The sequence below is a fragment of the Equus caballus genome, chromosome 11, assembly GCF_041296265.1.
Source record: "Equus caballus isolate H_3958 breed thoroughbred chromosome 11, TB-T2T, whole genome shotgun sequence".
NCBI lineage: Eukaryota > Metazoa > Chordata > Mammalia > Perissodactyla > Equidae > Equus > Equus caballus.
This window is the reverse complement of record NC_091694.1, coordinates 16136848-16161852: the sequence shown is the minus strand read 5'-3', so window position 1 is coordinate 16161852 and position 25005 is coordinate 16136848. Positions and strand designations below refer to the sequence as shown.

At 37.6% G+C, this 25005-nt stretch overlaps 1 protein-coding gene across 14 annotated transcripts in view; it reads left to right on the top strand.

Annotated features, from left to right (window-relative positions):
- TANC2 (tetratricopeptide repeat, ankyrin repeat and coiled-coil containing 2) overlaps nt 1-25005 on the top strand; it is a 388516-nt gene that overhangs the window by 116581 nt on the left and 246930 nt on the right. For all 14 annotated transcript variants that reach the window (XM_070227084.1, XM_070227082.1, XM_023652253.2 and 11 more), the window contains one exon: nt 2181-2252. In XM_070227084.1, coding sequence (XP_070083185.1) covers nt 2181-2252 — 72 coding nt within the window. The remainder of the gene's footprint in view (nt 1-2180; nt 2253-25005) is intronic.

Sequence of the window (25005 nt, the reverse complement as noted above, 5' to 3'; positions counted from 1 at the left end):
GTGTATCATTGCAGTCTTGCTATTTTGGATAATAGTTTCATTGGTTCCATAAGCATACCGTAACAAACACTTTTAAAGAGTTTGAAAGTTTTTTATACACCATCTTGGGGCAGTGGTGAGTTTATTATTTCAAAAACAATCTTTAACTATTTACCTTTACCTGAGAAGTAATCTCAACTTTTATGATTAGTCTCCACTGGGGTAAGATATGGTTAAGGCTTCAGTGTTAGAGGAGTGAATTGTTGAAGTTTACTGCAATGTATTTCTGTTTTAATTTGTAAAATTCAGGCAGTTAAGACATTTTAGATTATGCTGGTGTCAAAATTGGTGACTTTTTGTCTTGTCATTGGCTTGCTGACTGAAAACTATTTCTTAAACCATTTCTTGCCTACATTTTTCCTGTGAGTTGTTTTATTGCTACCCTTACACTGCAGATGCTGCAAATTTAATACTATTTGAAGTTTATTTTTGGTTATTTTTCTCCTATTATTGTTTAGGAAGACAGTGCTGGTGAGGGGAGATGTTTACGTTTTATTCATATTACTTCTCATACTTCAAGCATATGTTTTGATGTTAAAACAGAGAATGTGATGCATATATTTAATTTTATCCATGTAGAAAAATCAGAAAAATGAAAATTTAAGACATAGCTGAATATGAGTGTTGCTCATTGTAACTGATTCCCAAGTAAAGGAGAAGAAGGATACTTGCATGACAAAATTAAATGATCACTAAGAAGGAAAATAGACTAGAACTATATTTACACATCCTATTACCTGACATAAGATGCCATAGATTTCTGGGTATAGTTTTCTTTCTTTCTTTCTTTTTTTTTTTTTTTTTTTTGGTGAGAAAGATTGTCCCTGAGCTAACATCTGTTGCCAATCTTCCTCTTTTTGCTTGGGGGAGATTGTCACTGAGCTAATATCTGTGCCAGTCTTCCTCTGTTTTGTCTGTGGGATGCTGCCACATCATGGCTTGATGAGCGGCTTGTAGGTCCATGCCCTGGATCTGAACCTGCAAACCCTGGGCCACTGATCAGAGCACGTGAACTTAATCACTATGCCACCTGGCTGGCCCTTGGGTATAGTTTTCTATTTTGATAAAGTGAATCTTTATTCCATGATAGTTTAACTCTTCATAATACCTTTTTTTCTTTATCTGTTGAAAGACCTGCATTGTTTGACCTTTAGAATTTCTCACAGTCTGAATTTCATTGATTGTATGCTTGGGAACACTTTAACATTTTCTTCAGTCCTTTGATTTCCCTGAAAACAAGTAGATTCAGAGGTTTGCCCAGACTCAAGTTTGACTGCTTTGGCAAAACTGTGGTGGTTGTGTTCCTTTCATGAAAGGGCATATTATGTTTGGTTTTTACTCTTTTTCGATGTTATTAGCCATAGATGCTGGTACCTGTAGAGCTATTAATTCATTGCAAGTTGTAAAATGGTGATATTCTAATTCTATCTTTTGTTTCCCATTTATTATCTGGAATAATTTTATAAGGAGATCTCTCTTACATACTCTTTGGCTACTAGTAGTTTATGTAGGAAATATAGGATGAATTGCTTAATTCTTTAACAAATTTCCTTTTTACCTTCTATTTCTTTTAAGATCTTGTGTTATGGTTTTTTGTGCTTGCACTTCTTAATCTTTATTACTGAAATTATTTTTATTTCTAATTTTTTCTTGGTTTCTGTCTCCTCATCTCTGAGTTTTTCTGATTCTGATTTACATTCTTCTTTCCTCTATTATATAATTTCCTTATATCTCCAAAATATGTAAATATGATTTTTATTATGATAAAACATACAGCCCCAGGGATTATTTGATGTACCTTAGATAAAAAAGTGGCTGTAATTAATTTAGACATTGCTTTGAATCAAGGCTTCTAAACTGGAATTCTGTGAATGATAAGGCAGAAGAGAGTGTATATGCGGGTAGGGAAAGAACACCTTCACTTTCTTTAGATCTTCAGAGGGGAGTATAAAACAACTCCACAAAATAAGGGTAAGAACTTTGGTTTATGTAGGAAAAATCCTCAAATATTTTAATGATTGAGATTATAAGAAACAAAAACAAATGATAGATTTAGTAGTTTTAAGATGTAGATGGCACCAGAGAAGACATTACATCAGTTTCATTATCTATTTGCTTATGCTCTTTCTGATTTTATGCAGATGGAGGGAGCGAGGAGCCACCGGATCGAAGACAGTCAAGTGTAGACTCTCGCCAGAGCCGCTCTGGGCAAGGTAAATTTTCATTAAATTTATTATTAAATTTAAAAGAAAAGGTGTCAGCCGTTCCTTTCTAGTACTTAATCTAAAGACTGGAGTTTCTGCTGGGTCTAGTTTATATATTCTAGTTTCTCATTTAGGGCTTTAAATGTTACAGTCTAAAAGGTCTGGGGCTGGCCCTGTGGCCGGCTGGTTAAAGTTCCACATGCTCCACTTTGGCAGCCCGGGTTCGCAGTTTGGGATCCCAGGCATAGACCTACTTCACTCGTCACCTGTGCTGTGGAGGCATCCCATATACAAAGTAGAGGAAGATTGGCACCAGTGTTAGCTCAGGGCTAATCTTCCTCAAGCAAAAAAAAAGGAAGATTGGCAACAGATGTTAGCTCAGAGTGAATCTTCCTCACCAAAAAAACAAAGAAAACCAAAAAAGATAAAATAAAATTTCTATATGATATCATTTATTCAAGATAAAAGAAAATGAAAAATGGTCTCATGTCATTTTAAAAATGATATTAAGCCTTTAAGTAATTTTGGAGCATTGTGGTATATGGCTGGATGTCACTTGTGGAATATAACCAAAAGTAAATTTTTAGCAGTAACATTTGTTGGAGTATTATCACACTGGCTTTTGAAAATTTTATCGGTGCAATATTTGTTGCCTTAGCTCTGTCAGAACAAATGGTTTTTATTTGTAATTGCTGTCTTAAATTAGAGTCTTCTTATTTTCCTTTTCTGTTTAAAACTTATCATAGGCTTTTTACTGTTTTTTTTGTTAAGATTTTTTTATATTTTTCCTTTTTCTCCCCAAAGTCCCCCGGTACATAGTTGCATATTTTTAGTTATGGGTCCTTCTAGTTGTGGCATGTGGGATGCTGCCTCAGCATGGCCTGATGAGCGGTGCCATGTCTGCACCCAGGATCCAAACCGGCGAAACCCTGGGCCGCCTCAGCAGAGCGTGCAACGGGCCCACCCCTTTACTGGTTTTTTGAAGTGACAACTTCCAAACTGAGTAAAAATATTCTGTATCAGTGAAATCTTCACATAGGTGTTTCCTAACTAACTTGTTTAAAATTGCCTGACTAGCCCCTCCACATTCCTTTTTCTTCATTGTACTTATCATCTTTTTATTTATTTTCTTTTCTCTGTCCAAACTAGTATGAATGTTCCATGATTGCAGAGATTTTTATCTGTTTTAGTCATTGCTGTATCCCCAGTGCCAAGAACAAATACCCAGTATATAGTAATTACTGAATACATATTGTTGAATGAATGAAGTGATCTCAGAGAGAATGAGAATGGAGAACCTGAACTGTTAAATATATTACAAAATTTCAGGCAGTCATTGCTGAGTTTGGTTTTTAGAGAATCTTTACTTAAAAATAAAATAATGCTTAGATTTACATATGTGCTGTATTTTAATCCTGTAAAAGCTCCTGGTTCATTTACTCCATAATTGTTCCCTTTTTTCTTCAACTTTGCTTTTTCCAAATGTTAGAGTTGTACTATTTTTATAAAATTATTTGTTGCAGAATAAAAAGAGGAATAATGTATACAGGCAGATTTGGAAATTTTAACTTATACTAGTACTTAATTGTTCTTAAATGATATGCATGTATTATAAATGTGTCAAGAATTTGATTTTTCACTTTTTTCCCCTTTAGATATATTTTGATATAAAAAAGAAATTAAGAAAGAAAATGAATTGTAATATATAAGTATATCAAATCGACACATTGTACATGTGTTGTACAACATAATTAAACTTACAGAATGTTGTATGTCAATAAACCTGGGCGAGAAAAAAAGAAAATGAACTCATGTATGTAAAACTCTAGAAAGGAAATTAGTACAAATTAATAGAAAGAAATTATACTAATTTTTATTAAATGTCTTAATTTTTATTAAATGTCACAGATATAGATGTGGGAGATTATTAATTTATCTTATGCCCTCTGAGCTGTGTCAGTTAAAATATTTTTCAAATCAATGTGTGTAATCGGATTTTAATAACAAAAACTGAACTTAATAACAACAAAACCAGTGCTTTCCATGATCTTGGGCATGACTACCTGATCTCAATTAGAAGTCACCAGAAATTGTATCGTTATCAGAGTTAACTGATAGTAAAAGCATGTTTCTTACCTTCTTGGAGATTTTGTTTATAATATCACTTTATTCAAAAGAAAGAAAAAATACAAAGGTATCTATAATGAGTTGAAATGACTGAGAATCCATATTAGCAGGAGTAAAGAGATGGAATGAACACACACTTTGACTTTTGCTCCTTCCGGAAACCCACTAAAAGATCAGTAAAGGGGGATTGGAGAAGAGCCAATGTGAGCACAGTTTTAGAAACTGGAGACTAGATGAATAATTGAAAACTGAACTCTAAACTCAGTAGCAGAGAAAATCAAGAAAACAACCTGACTTAACCCTCCAGATGCCTCAAAAAACTGAACAGTGTCAGCATGGCAAAGTGGGGTTGAAAGGAGGATTGGTTGAAAGGCAATTGAAGAGGCACTTGGTTTCTGGGACCTCCTCCTCAAAATTAACTAACCAGTCAGTTGGGCAAGTTCCTCACTCCCGATCCCTAACCTTGGCAAAGTCCCGAAATTTATTCTCTGGAGAGGGGAAAAATAGAGACTCTATAAACTGGGAGACGCCAGGTGTAGTTGAGGGCAGGAGTCCTATACTGAAAATAGGGGAATTGGACCCCAGCTGTCTTTATCTTGTGGGCTACCAGGATGCTGGCAGTTAGGCCTTCACATTCCAGGCAGGAGGTTGGAAGAGTCTTTTCTGACCATACACAATGTAGTCATCAGAGATTCCTTAAATAAACAGCCCAGCTAGATCACTCTATGTGTCAAAGCTTTCAATCAGCCTTATGGTCCTTTTCTCTGAAATATGAGCAGCTAACCAAGGATTACCAGATATTTTAGGAAACCCTCTAATGTGTGAAAGATAGAGTATAAAACAGAATAAAGCAACTTGGAGAAAACAAATTTCGCACAGGAAAAATTTAATAGAACCATTATTAAGATCCTCAGGGAAATAAGAGAAAATAATATAGTCTTGAAACAAGAACGAGATACTATAAAAGGGTAATATTCTGATTTTTAAAAGAGGCTCTTAGATGTTAAAATTCTGATAGCAGAAATCAGAAGCCTTGTAGAAGTATTAGAAAATTAATGTTGAAAAAAAAAATCTCTGAAAAAGTTGAGCAAAAGGAGCAAAAAAAAGCAAAAAGTTGCGCAAAGTATAATCAAAAAGATTATAGAAAAGAAGTGAGGAGTGTTAAGAAACTTACAGGACTGGTTCAGGAATTTCAGTACATTCAGGTGTCACTTAATGACAGGGATATATGTTCTAAGAATTGCGTCAGGTGATATTGTTGTGTGCACATCATAGAGTGCACTTACACAAACCTATCTGTTATAGCCTACTACACACCTAGGCTATATACTAATCTTTTTTTTTTTAAATTGACATCACATTGGTTTACAACATTATATAAATTTCAGGTGTACATCATTATATTTTGACTTCTGTGTAGATTTCATTATCTTCATCACCAAAAGTCCAGTTTCTATCCATCACCATCCACACGTGCCCCTTTATCCCCTTCCCCCTTCCCCCACCTTCTTCCCCTCTTATAACCATCAATCTGTTCTCTGTATCTATGTATTTGTTTATCTTCCACATATGAGTGAAGTCATGTGACTTATTTTGCTTAGCGTAATACCCTCAAGGTCCATCCAGCTTGTCCCAAATGGCACTATTTCATCTTTTTCTATGGTTGAGTAGTATTCCATTTGTATGTATATACCACATCTTCTTCATCCATTTATCCATTGATAGGCAATTACATTGCTTCTAAGTCTTGGCTATTGTGAATAATGATGCAGTAAACATAGGGATGCATGTATCTTTTCAAATTACTGTTTTCACGTGCTTTAGATAAATACCCAGAAGTGGAATAGTTGGATCCTATGGTGTTTCTATTTTTAATTTTTTGAGACATCTTCATACTGTTTTACATAATGTCTACATCAATTTACATTCCCGCTAGCAGTGTATGAGGATTCTTTTTTCTCTATATCCTCTTAACACTTGCTATTTCTTGTCTTTTTCATAGTAGTCATTCTGATGGATGTGAGCTGATACCTCACTGTAGTTTTGATTTGCATTTCCCTAGTAATTAGTGATGTTGAACGTCTTTTCATCTGTGTGTTGGCCATCTATATATCTTCTTTGGAAAAATATCTGTTCATATCCTCTGCCCATTTTTTGATTGGGTTCATTTTTTTCTTGGATTATATGAGTTCTTTGTATATTTTGGATATTACCCAAATGATTTGTACTATTTGTAATGATTTGTAAATATTTTCTCCGCGTTGGTGGGTCATCTTTTCTTTGCTGTGCAGAGGCTTTTTAGTTTGATGTAGTCTCATTTGTTTATTTTTTCTTCATGAGATTCAAAAAGGTATTGCTAAGACCGATGTCAAAGAGTATACTGCCTGTGTTTTCTTCTAGGAGTTTTATGATTTCAGGTCTTAACATGCAAGTCTTTAATCCCTTTTGAGTTAATTTTTGTGTATGGTGTAAGATAATGGTGTACTTTCATTCTTTTGCATTTGGCTGTCCAGTTTTCCCAACTCCATTTGTTGATGAGACTTTCCTTTCTCCATTGTATATCCTTGGCTCCTGTGTTGAAAATTAGTTATTCATAGACATGTGGTTTTATTTCTGGGCTCTCATTTCTGTTCCATTGATCTATGTGTCTGTTTTTGTAACAGCAACATGCTGTTTTGATTACTATTGCTTTGTAGTGTGTTTTGAAATCAGGGAATGTGATACCTCCAGCTTTGTTCTTTTCTCTTAGGATTGCTTTGGCTATTCAGGGTCTTTTGTCCTTCCATATAAATTTTAGGATTCTTTGTTCTATTTCCATGAAAAATATCATTGGGATTCTGATTGGGATTGCATTGAATCTGTAGATTGCTTTAGGTAATATGGACATTTTAACTATGTTAATTCTGCCAATCTGTGAGCACAGAATATCTTTCTATTTCTTTATGTCGTCTTCAGTTTTTTTTTTAACTTTTTATTTAGATTATGATAGTTTACAACCTTGTGAAATTTCAGTTGTATGTTATTGTTTGTCAGTTGTGTTGTAAGTACACCACTTCACTCTTTGTGCCCACCTCTCACCCCCTCTTTCCCCTGGTAGCCACTAATCTGTTCTCTTTGTCTACATGTTTAACTTCCACCTATGAGTGGAGTCATACAGAGATTGTCTTTCTCTGTCTGGCTTATTTCACTTAACATAATACCCTCTAGGTCCATCAATGTTGTTGCAAATGGGGTGATTTTGTCTTTTTTATGGCTGAGTAGTATTCCGTTGTGTGTGTGTGTGTGTGTATATATATATATATATATATATATATATATATATACCATATCTTCTTTATCAAATCATCAGTTGTTGGGCACTTAGGTTGCTTCCATGTCTTGGCTATTGTAAATAATATTGCAGTGTACATAGGGGTGCAGGGACTTTTGGAATTGCTGATTTCAAGTTCTTTGGATAGATACCCAGTAGTGGGATGGCTGGGTCATGTGGTATTTCTATTTTTAATTTTTTGAGAAATCTCCATACTGTTTTGCATAGTGGCTGCACCAGTTTGCATTCCCACCAGCAGTGTATGAGGGTTCCTTTTTCTCCACAACCTCTCCAACATTTGTTACTTTTTGTTTTAGTTATTTTTGCCATTCTAATGAGTGTAAGGTGATAGTGTAGTTTTGATTTGCATTTTCCTGATGATCAGTGATGAGCATCTTTTCATGTGCCTATTGGCCATCTGTATATCTTCTTTGGAGAAATGTCTGTTCATGTCCCCTGCCAATTTTTTTTTTTTTAAGGTTTTATTTCTTCCTTTTTCTCCCCAAAGCCCCCTGGTACATAGTTGTATATTCTTCATTGTAGGTCCTTCTAGTTGTCGCATGTGGGACGCTGCCTCAGCGTGGTTTGATGAGCAGTGCCATGTTCGCGCCCAGGATTCAAACCAACGAAACACTGGGCCGCCTGCAGCGGAGTGTGTGAACTTAACCACTCAGCCATGGGGCCAGACCCCCTGCCCATTTTTTTATCGGGTTGTTTGGATTTTTGTTGTTGAGTTGTGTGAGTTCTTTATATATCATGGAGATTAACCCTTTGTCGGATATATGACTTGCAAATATTTTTTCCCAATTGGTGAGTTGTTTTTTTGTTTCAATCCTGTTTTCCCTTGCCTTGAAGAAGCTGTTTAGTCTTATGAAGTCCCATTTGTTTATTCTTTCTACTGTTTCCCTTGTCTGAGAAGACATGGTGTCCGAAAAGGTCCTTTGAGTACTGATGTCAAAGAGTGTCCTGCCTATATTTTCTTCTAGAAGCTTTATGGTTTCAGGTCTTACCTTTAGGTCTTTGATCCATTTTGAGTGTATTTCTGTGAATGGTGAAAAAGAATGGTCAATTTTCATTCTTTTACATGTGACTGTCCAGTTTGCCCAGCACCATTTGTTGAAGATACTTTCTTTTCTCCATTGTATGCCCTTAGCTCCTTTGTTGAAGATTAGCTGTCTATAGATGTGTGGTTTTATTTCTGGGCTTTCAATTCTGTTCCATTGATCTGTACACTTGTTTTTGTACCAGTAGCATGCTGTTTTGATTACCATAGCTTTGGTAGTATGTTTTAAAGTCAGGGATTGTGATACCTCCAGCTTTGGTCTTTTTTCTCAGGATTGCTTTAGCAATTCAGGGTCTTTTCTTGCCCCATATGAATTTTAGGATTCTTTGTTCTATTTCTGTAAAGAATGTCATTGGGATTCTGATTCAGATTGCACTGAATCTGTAGATTGCTTTAGGTAGAATGGACATTTTAACTATGTTTATTCTTCCAATCCATGTACATGGAATGTCTTTCCATCTCTTTATGTCATCATCAGTTTCTTTCAGGAAAGTCTTGTAGTTTTCATTGTATAGGTCTTTCACTTCCTTAGTTAAATTCACCCTGTGGTATTTTATTCTTTTGTTGAGATTGTGAATGGTATTGTGTTCTTGAGTTGTTTTTCTGTTAGTTTGTTATTAGAGTATAGAAATGCTACGGATTTATTTAAGTTGATTTTATACCCTGCAACTTTGCTGTAGTTGTTGATTATTTCTAATAGTTTCCCAATGGATTCTTTGGAGTTTTCTATATATAAGATCATGTCGTCTGCAAACAGTGAGAGTTTCACTTCTTCACTCCCTATTTGGACTCCTTTTATTTCTTTTTCTTGCCTAATTGCTCTGGCCAAAACCTCCAGTACTATGTTGAATAAGAGTGGTGATAGAGGGCATCCTTGTCTCATTCCTGTTCTCAGGGGGATGGTGCTCAGTTTTTGCCCATTGAGTATGATGTTGGCTGTGGGTTTGTCATATATGGCCTTTATTATGTTGAGGTAATTTCCTTATATCCCCATTCTGTTAAGAGTTTTTATCATAAATGGCTGTTGGATCTTTTCAAATGCTTTCTCTGCATCTGTTAAGATGATCATGTGGTTTTTATTCCTCAATTTGTTGATGTGATCTGTCATGTTGATTGATTTGCAGATGTTGAGCCATCCCTGTGTCCCTGCTATGAATCCCACTTGATCGTGATGTATGATCCTTTTGATGTATTGCTGAATTCAGGTTGCCAAAATTTTGTTGAGAATTTTTGCATCTATGTTCATCAGCGATATTGGCCTGTAGTTCTCCTTTTTTGTGCTGTCCTTGTCAGGCTTTGGTATCAGAGTGATGTTGGCCTCGTAGAATGTGTTAGGAAGTGTTCCATCCTCCCTAATTTTTTGGAATAGCTTGAAAAGAATAGGTATTAAATCCTCTCTGGAAGTTTAGTAGAATTCCCCAGGAAAGCCATCTGGTCCTGGGGTTTTATTCTTTGGGATGCTTTTGATTGCTGTTTCAATCTCTTTCCTTGTGATTGGTCTGTTCAGATTGTTTCTTCTTGACTTAGCTTTGGGACGTTGTAAGAGTCAAAGAATTTATCTGTTTCCTCTAGGTTATCCATTTTGTTGGCATATAGTTTTTCATAGTATTCTCTTATAATCTGTTGTATTTCTTTGGAGTCTGTTGATATTTCTCCTCTTCCATTTTTGATTTTGTTTATTTGAGCCTTCTCTCTTTTTTTCTTTGTAAATTTGGCTAGGGCTTTGTCAATTTTATTTATCTTCTCAAAGAACTAGCTCTTTGTTTCATTGATCCTTTCTACTGCCTTTTTTTTTGTTTCAATAGCATTTGTTTCTGCTCTGATTTTTATTATTATTTCTCCTCCTGCTGACTTTGGGCTTTCTTTGTTCTTCTTTTTCTAATTCAGTTAAATGTTATTTAAGATTGCTTATTTGGGATTTTTCTTGTTTAAGTGTGTCTGTATTGCGATGAATTTCCCTCTTAATACAGCGTTTGCTGTATCCCATATGAATTGGTATGGCATGTTATCATTTTCGTTTGTCTCCAGGTATTTTTTGATTTCTTCTTTGATTTCTTCAATGATCCATTGTTGTTCAATAGCATATTGTTTAGTCTCCATGTCTTTGTCCCTTTCTCAGCTTTTTTCTTGTAATTAATTTCTAGCTTTATAGCATTATGATCGGAAAAGATACTCGTTGTTATTTCAATTTTTTTTAATTTATAGAGGCTTGCCGTGTTTCCCAACATATGGTCTGTCCTTGAGAATGTTCCATGCGTGCTTGAGAAGAATGTGTATTCTGCTTTTTTTGGATGGAGTGTTCTGTATATGTCTATTAAGTCCAACTGTTTTAGCTTTTCATTTAACTCCACTGTTTCCTTGTTGCTTTTCTCTCTGGATGATCTGCCCAATGATGTGAGTGGGGTGTTGAGGTCCCCTACTATTATTGTGTTATTTTTGATATCCTCATTTAGGTTTGTTGATAGTTGCCTTATGAACTTTGGTGCTCCTGTGCTAGGTGCATAGATATTTATAAGCGTTCTTTCTTCTTGATGTAGTGTCCCTTTGATCATTATATATTGCCCCTCTTTGTCTTTCTTTACCTGCCTTATCTTGAAATATACTGTGTCTGATATAAGTATTGTGACACCTGCTTTCTTTTGTTTGCCGTTAGCTTGGAGTATCGTCTTCTACTCCTTCACTCTGAGCCTGTATTTATCTTTGGAGCTGAGATGTGTTTCCTGGAGGCAACAAATTGTTGGATCTTATTCTTTGATCCATCTTGCCACTCTGTGTATTTTTATTGCAGAGTTCAATCCATTTACATTGAGGGTGATTAGTGATGTATGAGGTCTTAATGCTGTCATTCTGTCATTTGTTTTCCGGTTTTCCTCCATTTCCTTTGTTTCTCATCCTGTGTGTTTTGGTCTACCCATTGACTTTGCAGTTTCTTATGCTGTGTTTCTTAGTTTTTTCCTTGTTTATGTTTTGTGTCTCTGTTCTGCTTTTTAGTTTAGTGGCTACCCTGAAGTTTGTATTCAGAATCTCGTCCATAACATCGTCCATTTTCTGATGGCCTCTTATTTCCTTAGTCTAAACTGATTCAGTCCCTTTCCTCCTCCCCTTCTAAGTTATTATTCTCATATTTTATACCAACTTGTGAGTTTGTGGTTAAAGTGACAAGATTGTCTTTGTTTTTGGTGTTTTCCTTCCATTTATACTAAGGTTACAGTTAAATATTTGCTATCCTATTCTGAGTCTATCTGTCTCTTTACTCTGTGTTTTGTGACCTCTTTCTCCCCTTTTTTCTTTTTTCAGGTATGAGAGCTTTCTTGAGGATTTCTTGGAGTGGGGGGTGTCTTGTGGTTATGAACTCCCTTGGCTTTTGTTTGTCTGGGAAAGGTTTAATTTCTCCCTCATATCTGAAGGATATTTTTGCTGGATAGAGTATTCTGAAAATTTTTGTCTTTCAAAGATTTGAATATGTTATTCCGTTCTCTCCTAGCTTGTAAGGTTTCTGCAGAGAAATCTGCTGAAAGCCTGATAGGGGTTCCTTTGTAGGTTATTTTCTTCTGCCTTGCTGCTCTGAGTATTCTTTCTTTGTCATTCATTTTTGCTGGTTTTATTACTATATGCCTTGCAGTAGGTCTTTTTACATTGACAAATCTAGGAGATCTGAAAGCTTCCTCCACACACATTTCCCTCTCATTCCCTAGATTTGGCAAGTTCTCTGCTTTTATTGCTTTGAGCACACTTTCTGCTCCATTCTCCTTCTCTTCACCTTCTTGGATACCTATAATTCTTATGTTGCATTTCCTCATTGAGTTGGATATTTCTTGGAGACTTTTCTTCATTTCTTTTTAGTCTCAGTTCTCTCTCCTCCTCTGTCTGGAGCATTTCAACATGTCTATCTTCGATTATGCTGATTCACTCCTTTATGGTGTCCACATGAGCATTCAGGGAATCCGTATTTTGTTTTATCTGTTCCATGGTGTCTTTCATCTCTAGTATTTCTGATTGATTCTTCTTTATAGTTTCCATCTCTTTTGTGAAGTAGCTCTTGAACTCGTTGAATTGTTTCTCTATATTCTCTTTTACCTCATTGAGTTTTTTGGCAATAGCTATTCTGAATTCCTTGTCATTTAGTTTGCTTATTTCTGAGTCCTAAGGACATAACTCTGGGTATTTATTGTTTTCCCTCTGGTCTGGAGTTTTGATGAATTGCCTGATGCTGGAACTATGGGGTTTTCCCATTGTGATATTATTCGGTTGCAGCTACAGCCTATCGCCACCGGGTGGGGGTCTAGAGCCACGTATTCTGAGCCCTCCACCTTCAGCCAAGATGGCACGGCCCAGTGCGGGTGGCGGGGGGGTGGTTTTCTCTAGTGCACAGTCCCCAATTTCCTGATGGGCTCTCACTGTCTGGTTTCCTGGGGTCTTGACTTGATGAGGTCAACCCACAGGAAAGCTTTTGCCCCGTTAGAGGGCTTTCCTCTAGGCTGCAAGGCCGCTAGGGAGTCCTGTGTGATCCTGTGGCCACGTGACCCCTCCCCCACTCCTTCCCTCACAGAGCCTCCTGCAGCAGTGATCCCAGTCTTTAGGGGAGGAGGCGAAGTCCTCTCTTACCCCATTCCAGCTCCTCTGAGGGGGACGCCAGCCTCTCCACCCTCTATCATGTGGCTGCTGTGACTCTCCGCGGATTCCTGTGCTATTAGGATATTTTCTGTTGGAATATGGTTATTCCTTTTTGTTGTGTGTTGGAGGGGAGAGAGTCCCAGGCAAGCTCACTCTGCCATGACGGTGACATCATTCCTTCTTCATTTTTTTTTTATAGTAATGTCTTATAGTTTTCAGTGTATAGATAGGTCTGTCACCTCTTGGTTAAATTTACTTGTGGGTATTTTGTTCTTTTTGTTGCACTTGTAAATGGGATTCTATTCTTTATTATTAATATCTTCTTTTAGGTTTGTTAATAGTTCCTTTATGAACTTCGGTGCTCCTGTGTTGGGTGCATAGATATTTGTAAGTGTTATTTCTTCTTGATGTAGTGTCCCTTTGATCATTATATACTGCCCCTCTGTGTCTCCCTTTGTCTGTCTTATCTTGAGGTCTACTTTGTCTGATAGAAGTATTGTGACACCTGCTTTCTTTTGTTTGCCATTAGCTTGGAGTATTGTCTTTGATCCCTTCACTCTGAGCCTGTATTTCTCGTTGGAGCTGAGATGTGTTTCCTGGAGGCAGCATATTTTTGGTCTTCTTCTTTAATCTATCTGACCACTCTGTGTCTTTTTTTGGAGAATTCAGTCGATTTACTTTTAAGGTGATCATTGATATGTGAGGGCTTAATGTTGTCATTTTATCACTCATTTTCTGGTTCTCCCACATTTCCTTTGTTTCTTGTCCTGTGTTTGGTCTACCCATTGAGGTGTGTAGTTTTAATGATGTGTTTCTTTGTTTTCTCCTTGTTTATTATTTATGTCTCTCTTCTCCTTTTTTGTTTAGTGGTTACCATGAGGTTTGTGTCCAGAATCTTGTGTGTAAGATAATCCATTGATTTCCTTAGTCTAAAACGATTCAGTCCCTTTCCTCCTCCCCTCCTAAGTTTTCTCGGGTATGAGGGCCTTCTTGAGGGTTTCTTGTATGGGGGGAAGTGGTGTCTCATGGCTGCGAACTCCCTTAGCTTTTGTTTGTCTGGGAAAGTTTTTATTTCTCCATCATATCTGAAGGATATTTTTGCTGGATAGAGTATTCTTGGCAGAGAAATCTGCTGAAAGCCTGATAGGGGTTCCTTTGTAGGTTATTTTCTTCTGCCTTACTGCCCTGAGTATTCGTTCTTTGTCGTTCGTTTTTGCCAGTTTTACTAATATATGGCTTGCAGGAGGTCTTTTTACACTGACATATCTAAGAGATCTGAAAGCCTCTTCCACAGGGATTTCCATCTCTTTCCCTACGTTTGGGAAGTTCTCTGCTGTTATTTCTTTGAACACACTTTCTGGTCCATTCTCCTTTTCTCCTTCTTGAATACCTGTAATTCTTTTTGTTTTGTTTTGTTTTTTTCTCCCCAAATACCCCCAGTACATAGTTGTATACTTTAGTTGTGGGTGCTTCTAGTTGTGGCATGTGGGACGCCGCCTCAGCATGGCCTGACGAGTGGTGCCATGTCCACGCCCAGGATCTGAACCGGCAAAACCCTGGGCTGCCAAAGTGGAGGGTGTGAACTTAACCACTCGGCCACGGGGCTGGCCCATGGATTACCTGTAATTCTTATGTTGCATTTCCTCATTGAGTCCGATATTTCTCAGAGACTTTCTTCATTTCTTTTTAGTCTCAGTTGTCTCTCCTCTTTTGTCTGGAGCATTTCAACATGTCGATCTTCTATTAGCTGATACACTCCTCTGTGATGATGTCCACTCGAGTGTTCAGGAAATCCGTATTTTTTTTGTCTCTTCCATTGTGACTTTCATTTCTAATATTTCTGATTGATTCTTCTTTATAGTATCAATCTCTTTTGTGAAGTAGCTCCTGAACTCAGTGAATTGTTTCTCTACATTGTCTTTTACCTCATTGAGTTTTCTGATAGCTATTTTGAATTCATTGTCATTTAGATTGTATATTTCTGTTTCCTCAGGACTGAATTCTGGTACTTGTCATTTTCTCTCTGGTCTGGAGATTTGATATAATATTTGATATTGCTAGAGGGGTGGCTCTGGTCTTAGACATCCTGATTATTTGGTTTCAGTCACCGCCTGTCACCACTGCGTGGGGGTCATAAGCCATGTATTCTGAGCCTTCTGCCTTCAACTGAGATCCCCAGCAGTGGAGTCGCACTAGGTGGGTAGGGGGATGGGCACTTTTCTTGTGTGCTCTTGGGACTTTCTCGCTCTGCTCTCACTATCTGCTCTCCTGGGGTGTTGGCTTGATGAGGTCACCCCCCGTGAAGGCTCTCACTCTGGTAGAGGTCTTTGCTCTAGGCTGCACGGGCCCTTGGGAGTCCTTGTTCCCTCTGTTCCTTTCCTCTTGGATGCCTCCTTTGGTCACGGATCACAGTATATTAGGGCAGGGAGTGAAGTTTTCTCTTACCCCGTTCCACCTCTTCCAAGGGGTGCTCCAGCCTCTCCACCCTCCATCGTATGGCTGTGTGTGTCTCTCCAACATTTTTCTGTTGTGTTAGGATGTCCTCTATTGGAGTATGAATGTCCGTTTTTGTTGTATGTTGGAGGGGAGAGAATCCTGGGCAAGTTCACTTTGCCATGATGCTGACGTCACTCTGGGATTGTATTCTTGATTTCTCTTTTTGCTAGTTTGTTGTTAATGTATACAAATGTGACAGACTCTTGTATGTTGATTTCATACCCTTCAACTTTACTGTATTCATTATTTCTAATTTTTTTTTGTGAGTTCTTTAGGATTTTCTATGTATAGAATCATGTCATCTGCAAATAGTGATAGTTTTACTTCTTCTTTTCCAATTTGGATACATTTTCTTTCTTTTTCTTATCTAATTGCTCTGGCTAGGACTTCCAATACTCTGTTAAATAAGAGTGACAAGAGTGGGCATCCTTGTCTTGTTCCTGTTCTTAGAGGAATAGCTTTCACTTTTTCACTGCTGAGGATGATATTGGCTGTGGGTTTGTCATATATGGCCTTTATTATGTTGAGGTACTTTCCTTCTATAACCATTTCATTGAGAGTTTTTGTTACAAATGGATGCTGTATCTCGTCAAATGCTTTCTCTGCATGTATTGAGATGATTATGTGATTTTTAGTCTTCATTTTGTTAACGTGGTGTATCACATTGATTAATTTGTGGATATTGAACCATCCCTGTGTCCCTGGAATAAATCCCACTTGACTGTGGTGTATGATCCTTTTAATGTATTGTTATATTCGACTTGCTAATATTTTGTTGAGAATTTTTGCATCTGTGTTTATCAGCAATATTGGCCTGTAAGTTTCCTTTTTTGTGTTGTCCTTGTGTGATTTTGGTATCAAGGTAATGTTGGCTTTGTAAAATGAATTAGGAGGCATCCCATCCTTTTCAATTTCTTGGAAGAGTTTGAGAAGGGTAAGTATTAAATCATCTTTGAATGTTTGGTAAAATTCACGAGAGAAGCAATCTGGTCTTGCACTTTTGTTTTTTTGGGAGGTTTTTGATTACTGTTTCAGTCTCTTTACTTGTGATTAGTCTATTCAGATTCTCTGTTTCTCAGTTCAGTTTTGGGGGTTGTATGATTCCAAGAATTTATCCGTTTCTTCTAGGTTATCTAATTTGTTGGTGTATAGCTTTTCATAGTATTGTCTTATAATCCTTCATATTTCTGTGTTATCCATTGTAATTTCTCCTCTCATTTCTGATTTTATTTATTTGAGCCTTCTCTCTTTTTTCTTAGTGGGTCTAGCTAAGGGTTTGTCAATCTTGTTTGTCTTTTCAAAGTATCTCTTACTTTCATTGACCCCTTCTATTGTCTTTTTCGTTTCTATTTCATTTACTTCCTCTTTGATTTTTATTATGTCCTTCTTTCTACTGACTTTGGGCTTCGTTCTTCTTTTTCTAGTTCTTTTAGGTATAGTGTTAGAATGTTTCTTTGGGATTTTTCTTGTTTCTTGAGGTAGGCCTGTTATCATATACTTCTCTCTTTGTACCACTTTTACTGCATCCCCTAAGTTTGGTATGTTGTGTTTTCATCTTCATTTGTATCCAGGTATTTTGTAATTTCTTCATTGATCCAGTAGTTGTTCGGTAGCATATTGTTTAGTCTCTACATATTTGTGACTTTTCCAGCTTTCTTTTTGTAGTTGATTTCTAGTTTCATGCCATTGTGATTAGGAAAGATGCTTGATATGATTTCCTTCTTCTTAAATTTATTGAGGCTTGTTTTGTTTCCTAATATACGGTCTATCTTTGAGAATGCTCTGTGTGCCCTTGAGAAGAAGATGTATTCTGTTGCTTTTGGATGGAATGTTCTATATATCTATTAAGTCCATCTGGCCTAGTGTTTCATTTAAGGCCAATGTTTCCTTGTTGACTTTCTGTCTGGATGATCTTTCCATTGATATAAGTGGGATGTTAAAGTCCCCTACTCTTATTGTGTCACTGTCGATTTCTCCCTTCATGTCTGTTAATAGTTGCTTTATGTACTTTCATGCTCCTGTGTTAGGTTCATATATATTAATAAGTGTTAAGTCTTCTTGGTGAAATGTCCCTTTTATGATTATATAATGTCCATCTTTGTCATTTATCTTTTGTGTCTTGAAATTATTTTGTGTGAGATAAATATGACCACACTCACCTTCTTTTGGTTGCCATTTTCTTGTAGTATCATCTTCCGTCCTTTCACTCTGAGCCTGTTTGTCTTTAGAGATGAAATGTGTCTCTTGTAGGCAGCATATTGTTTGGTCTTGTTTTTTAATCCATCTAGCGATTCTATGTCTTTTGATTGGTAAATTCAGTCCGTTTACATTTAGAGTGATTATTGATGTATGAGGGCTTAATACTTCCAGTTTGTCTTTTCTTTTCTGGTTGTTCTATGTTTCCATTGTTTCTTTTTCCTTGTATTTCTGTCTGCCATTTCAGTTTGGTGATTTTTGTGATGTGTTTCTCAGTTTCCTCTTCTTTTTATGTTTTCTGACTCTGCCCTGGTTTTCTGTTTTGTGGGTCCCATGAGGTTTGTATCAAAGATCTCATAGATGAGATAGTCCTTTTTCTGCCAATAGCATCTTATGTCCATTAGCTTATGCAGGATCCATACTTTTCCTCTTCCCCTCCTGTTGTCACAGATTATCCTTTTTTGTATTGGGAATTTGCTACCAAATTGAAGTGGCTATGTTTATTTTTGATGGTTTCTTTCCCTTTAGCCTTTATGTTATAATCTTGTGTTTGCTAACTTCCTCTGATACAGAGTTGCAGTTTTTTAATTTTGTCTATTTATCGCCTTGCCCAAAACTTTGTATTTCTGTCTTTGAGCTTGCTAACCGTCTTCCTTGTGGTCTGCTCTATTTCCAATGCTTTCTATTTTATTTTTCATCTCATTAATTGTGTTCTTCAACTCCAGAATTTCTGTTTGGTTTTTTTTTAGAGTTTCCATCTCTGATGAGTATTCCTGTTCATTAGTTTTATTCCTGAGCACATTGAGCTGGGTTTTTTCTGAGTTTTCTTATAACTCATTGAGTTTCTTCATAATGTCTGTTTTGAATTCTCTATCAGTTAGATTGCAATCTACTGTGACTTCAAGTTTGGTTTCTAGAGAGTTGTCATTTTCTTTCTGTGCTGCTGTGTTACTGTAGTTCTTCATGATGCTTGATGAGTTGTTCCTATGCTGGTGCATTTGTGGTACATAAACACTTCTTTTATTTGGGTAAGGCTTTGGTTACTTTGATTCTGAACTGCTTCTGGTTTTATTTGAAAGCCTGTACTCGTGCCTTTCAAACATGCCTTTGCCAGAGGCATCATCAATGACCACCTTGTGCTACTTGAGCCTCTGAGGTTGCTGGTACCTTGCTGCTTATGATGTTGCTGCAGTTGTGGGTGTTGCCACTGGGGTCACCAGTCTGCGAGCTTGGTATTTCGCCTGGGTGTTGTGTTCCCCCACTGGCTGTCTTCAGTCTCACCACAGGCTTGGGTGCTGCTGCCATGTGCACCACCTGTGCTACTGCTCCCAGGTATCGGGGGTTGCTGGCAGCACCACTCCTAGGGGTGCTGGGTTCATGGGTGTCGCTGCCACTGCCAGGGGCCCAGGGTCTTGTATTCAGCCCCTGTTGCTGGTAGGGCCAGTGTTTGGGGTACTGCCACTCAGGGCTGGGTTACAGGTACTGCTGTGTTTCCTGAAGCCTCAGGTCACTGGCACCCTCTGCCACTGCTGGGGGAAGGGTAGGGACTGAGACATGAGGGTCACTGCTGCTCCTGCTCCCTCTTGTCTCTGGCTCCAGTGCACTTTTTGAAACCTCAGGTCAATGCAACCACCACCTCTGCTGGGAGTATCTGCGTTTTGGATACAGCCCTCACTCCTGGGAGTACCAGGGTCAGAGTCATGCTGCTGGGGGAGGGGCTGGGGGCTGGGTGACCAGCACTGCTGGGTTTCCTGAAACATCAGGTCGAGGTCACCACCCACAACTGCTGGGAGAGGGGCAGGGGCTTTACCTTGAGTGCCACTGATGTTCCTGCAGCCTCTGGTCTCCAGTGCAGGTGCGCTTTTTGAAACCTCAGGTTAGGGCACCACCTCCACTGCCAAGGGTGCCTGTGTTTTGGAGCACCACTGCCAGGGGAGGAGAAGGGGGCTGATCCCCTAGTTCCACCACCTCCCAGAGATCCAGTCCACCCACCTTCAGATGTATAGATGTATGGCTCTTTCAGGTGTTGTGGTGTGCTTTGCAAGGAGTCCTTTGTTTGTTAATGAATGTCTTACTGGTTGTCATTTAGAAGGGAGAGACAAAGAGAACAACTCACTCCGCCATGATGCTGATGTCACTCTATATGGTACTAATCTTATGGCACCACCATCATATATGAGGTCCATCATTGACCAAAATGTTATGTGACATGTGGCTATTCAAATAATAGCAGTTCTCAAAAGAGAAAGAAAATGAGAAAGAAATCATCAACAAAATGATTCAAGAGAATTTTCTTGAACTAAAGAACATGAGGTTCCTGTTTGAAAAGGCTTACTAAAAGCAATCAGTGTAATGGAAGCATACAAACCCAAGCTTAAGACATGTTGTGGTGAAATTTCAGGTCACTGGACCAAACAGATCTGACCTGCTTCCAGAGAGGAAAAAACTTGCAATATGCAAAGTAACAAGAATCAGTTGCCTTTGGACTTCTCACTGGTAGCATTGGAAACTGAATGAGAAATGGAGCATCACCTTCAAAATAATTTCAGCCTTTGTTTTCCATATGCATTGAAACTATTAATCAGATATAAGAATAAAAGTAAGATGTTTTAAGACATGTACTTTTTTTCTTTTTTGCCTGCCTTATACTCTTTCTTAGGACTCTGTTGGAGATTGTGATTCATCAAAATGAGAAAGTCTGCCAAATAAAAGAAAGAAATGGGTTACAGGAAATAGGAAATTCAACAAGGGAGAAAGGTAAAGAAATCTTCAGGACGGCAGTGAAAAGACAGGGATGGAGAGCAACCAGACCAAATTTGAGTAATTTAGAAGCCTCCAGGAGAGTTGTCTTCAGGAAAATGAGATTGATAGAAACGTGTTGCATTTAATTATCTTTTGGACAGTTGACAAAAGGCTCAGGGTTGAATTTATGATAAATACATAAAATAAGTGGAAAAAGTTCTAAACTTAAGAGAAAACAAATAATGTGTAGGAAAGGAGCTATTAGAATGAGTCCTCAGTCCTTGAGGCAGGGTGTGAGATAGCTGAGGTCCATAACAGTCACCTCCAGGTAAACTTTATCAGTTTTCTCCAGTGTGGTACAAATATTTTCAGTATTTAATTTGGACCATTATGATTGGGAAGCTGTGCTCTAAAGTAGGGTGAGCAAAACTGGCCTGGGTGGCCTATTTTTGTCAAGTGAGAGATTTGATTTGACTTGCTAAGAATATTTTAATTACGTTTGCATCTATGTTCATATGGGATATTAACTTTTAGTTTTCTTGTCTTATAATGTCTTTATTTGATTTTGGTATCAGGGTAATGCTGTCCATATAGAATAAGTTGAAAGTTGAGAAGCATTTCCTTCTCTTCAATTTCCTGAAATATTTTGCATAGAATTGGTATTATTTTATTCTTAAATGTTTGATAGACTTTCCCAGGGAAGCCACCTGGGCCTGGAGTTTTCTTTATGGGAAAGTTTTAGAATACAAACTAAATTTCTTTAATAAATGTAGTATGATTCAAATTATTTATTTCTTCCTGATTAAACTTTAAAAATCTGTAGGATCTGTAGTGATTTCACCTCTCTCATTCCTGATAGTGGTAATTTGGGTATTCTTTTTCTTTGTCTGGATTCTTCTGGATAGAGATATCTCAATTTTATGACCCAAGGAATCAATTTCAGTTTTTATTCATTATCTGTATTGCTTTCCTATTTTCAATCACTGATTTCTGCTTTGTTTTTTCTTGTTTCCTTCTTCTGCCTGCTTTGGGTTTAATTTTCTCTTATTTTTCTAGTTTCTTAAGGTAGAAGCTGAGCTTATTGATATTGGAACTTTCTTTTCTAATAATAGGAATTTTAGTGCTATAAATTTCCCTCTATGTACTGCTTTAGCTGCATTTCACAGACTTTGATGAGTAGTGTTTTCATTTTCACTTAGTTCAAAATACTGTCTAATTTCTCTTTTGATTCTTTTCTTTAACTTACATGTTATTTAGAAAGATGTGGGGGCCAGCCTGGTCATGCAGTGGTTAAGTTTGCAAATTCCACTTCAGTGGCCTGGGGTTCGCTGGTTCGGATCCTCAGTGCAGACCTACGCACCGCTTGTTGAGCCATGCTGTGGCAGGCATCCCTCATAAAATAGAGGAGGATAGGCATGGATGTTAGCTCAGGGCCAATCTTCCTCAGCAAAAAGAGAAGGATTGGCAGCAGATTAGCTCAGAGCTAATCTTCCTCAAACAAACAAACAAACAAACAAACAAACAAAAGATGTGGATGTAGTTTCCAAACATTTGAGAATTTTCTGAATATGTTTCTCTTATTGATTCCTAATTTAACTTCACTGTGGTGAAAGAGCACACTTTCTATGAGTTGAATCACATGTTATTGAGATTTGTTTTATGGTCTAGGAAATGATCTATTTTAAATGTTCTGTGTGCATTTTAAAAGAATGTGTATTTTTCTCCTTTGGGATGGAAGATTCTATAAATGTCAGTCTGGTCAAGCTGATTGATAATGTTCAAGTCTTCTGTATCCTTGCTGATTTTCTGTATGCTTGTTCTGTCAGTTATTAGGAGGGGAATATTGAAATCTCAGACAATAAGTGTAGATTTATTTATTTCTCCTGGAAGTTCTGTCATACTCCTCATACCACTGGTCCTCTGGTTAGAAGGGATTCCCCTATCTCAGAAATTTATGTAGCCCCTTGGCTACAGCTGTGGTTAGTGAAATAGCCTTGCCTGGGGGCAGAGTTTGAAGAGAAAGGTAAAAGAGAAAAAAGCCAGGGGATTTACCCTACTAGCTCAGTCCCATATAGTGCCTGCCTCTTCCTATTTGTTTTCTTTAAGCAGAAAGAGATTTCTCTTGTATCTTTCTGTTTATCCTTACTGTGCTGTATCAGGATTTGGATTTCCATTGAGTTCAGTCTGGGAGTTTGGGGAGAGAAAAAACAACAGGAAATGCACCACTGAGTTGGTTGTCCTTCGAATTCTGGTTTCCTTCCACAATTTGCCTGCTACTTTCCAAGTCCTCAGATTGCTGCTCCATCATTCTTTCCAGGGTTTTCAGTTACATTCAGGGGTTTTAGTTACATTCAGTTAAGGTAGAGTGTAGTTACTCCAACTTAACCCGGAACCAGAGCCCTTCCATTTTGTTAAGTTTTGTGCTTGCCTGTCTGGAGGGATGATATTCAAAATATTTAATAATTAGTATGCCATAAGTATCAACCAACCAGAGCAGATGCCAGGCTATTCAGAACAAACACTAACTTTAAATAACTAATAAGCTTATATAGGTGCATAATGCCTGATAATCTGCCCTGCCTGATTGTGGATATGGTTTCTATTTAATATCTCTTCTCCAGCGATACTAGCAGACATGTAAGGTAAGGTGTCTGGTGAAGTGTCTTATCCCTTGGGCATGAGGGCTCTCTCCTGTGTCTCCTCAGGCATACCCACACTCACTGTTCCAGTTTAGGGGCAGAGACCTCTGAAGTCTTTTGCTTATCACATGTAGGAGATGAGAGATGGCCTAACTATTTGCAGTGACTCAGATCCCACCGTACTCACTCAGATTGCTGCCCTGGGCACTTTGTGCTCCTTGCATCTCTTGCTTCTGTTCTTAAAGCAGACCTGACAATGCTCTCATTTTTCACTTATCCTCCTACACATGCTGTGGGTAATAATTTCCTCAATCCAATTGTATCTAGTTTCTGTCTTCCTTGGATTTCTTAACATTTCTCCTCCATTATTGGCTTTTTGTTTTGTTTAATAATTTGTTTTCTTTAAAATACATTTTCTATCATTTCCACACCACCTGTATTGTTGCCATTTTAGTCTGAATTACCATCATTTCTTTCCTTTACTACTGTAATAGTGTCCTAGCATTATTTCCATTTTTGCTGACATATAGTCGATTGTCCATTTGATAGCTAAGTCCTCTTATTAAAACAAATCATGTATTTCCCCAAACTTGAAAAGGTTCTTCAATGGCTTCTTATCACACTCAGAATAAACTCCATAGTCCCTATCATTCCCCACATGACCCTGCCTGTGTTTCCCTTTTCCTACTTCTCTAATTCTGTGTCCTGCCACTCCCTCCATTATGTACATTGTTCCTTCTGTGCTGGCTATTTTTCTTAAACATGTTATGAGTGTTTTCTTTGCAAGGCTGGTACTCTTGCTCTTTCTTGACTAAAGGGCTATTAGATTTCTGCTTATGTCAAAGAGGCCTTCTCTAATCATCCTACCTAAACACCCAGCCCTAACCTTCAAGGTACTTATCATTACCTAAAATTAATCATTTTTTAATTTACTTGTTTATTGTCTCAACTACTAGAAAATAGGTTTAATTTGAGCAGAGACTTTGTCTTGTTCACCACTCTAGCCCTTAGAACACTTGCATATAGAAATTTGTCAGTATTTGTTGAATGAAAGAATGAACAAATATCTAGCAGTTAGTGTCTTTGGGAAAGTATGTGGATGTGCCCAGGCCACATGTTGCTCTGTTAGTCACTTCTATTACTTACCTAACTGAAAAAATAAAGCAGCATGAGAAATTTGTTGAATGTAGGTAGTTTGTCAGAGTATCTGATTTGTAAAACGAGGCTTTTGAAATATGACTATAAAACTGATTGTGCCAATTTAACCCCAGTATGACCTTCTAAGGTTACTTCTGTTTTCTAATATAGCATATGGTATATAATTGGATTATATTATTTACTATATTTGGTCTTATCTGTTTGTTGGATCTCTATTTTTCCTGGTGAGGTAGGAGTTCATTAATGGTAGGACTTTTGCATCTAGCACAGTGCCAATGTCTTGCTTTTAGGCCATCAAATTGATGGAGGAAGCTTATCAATTCTAGGAATTCTGGTTCTGTATTTCAGGAATCACGGGCTACTTAATCAGAATTGTTTTTTGTTGTACTACCTCCATTTTCTGCATTAAATGGTTTT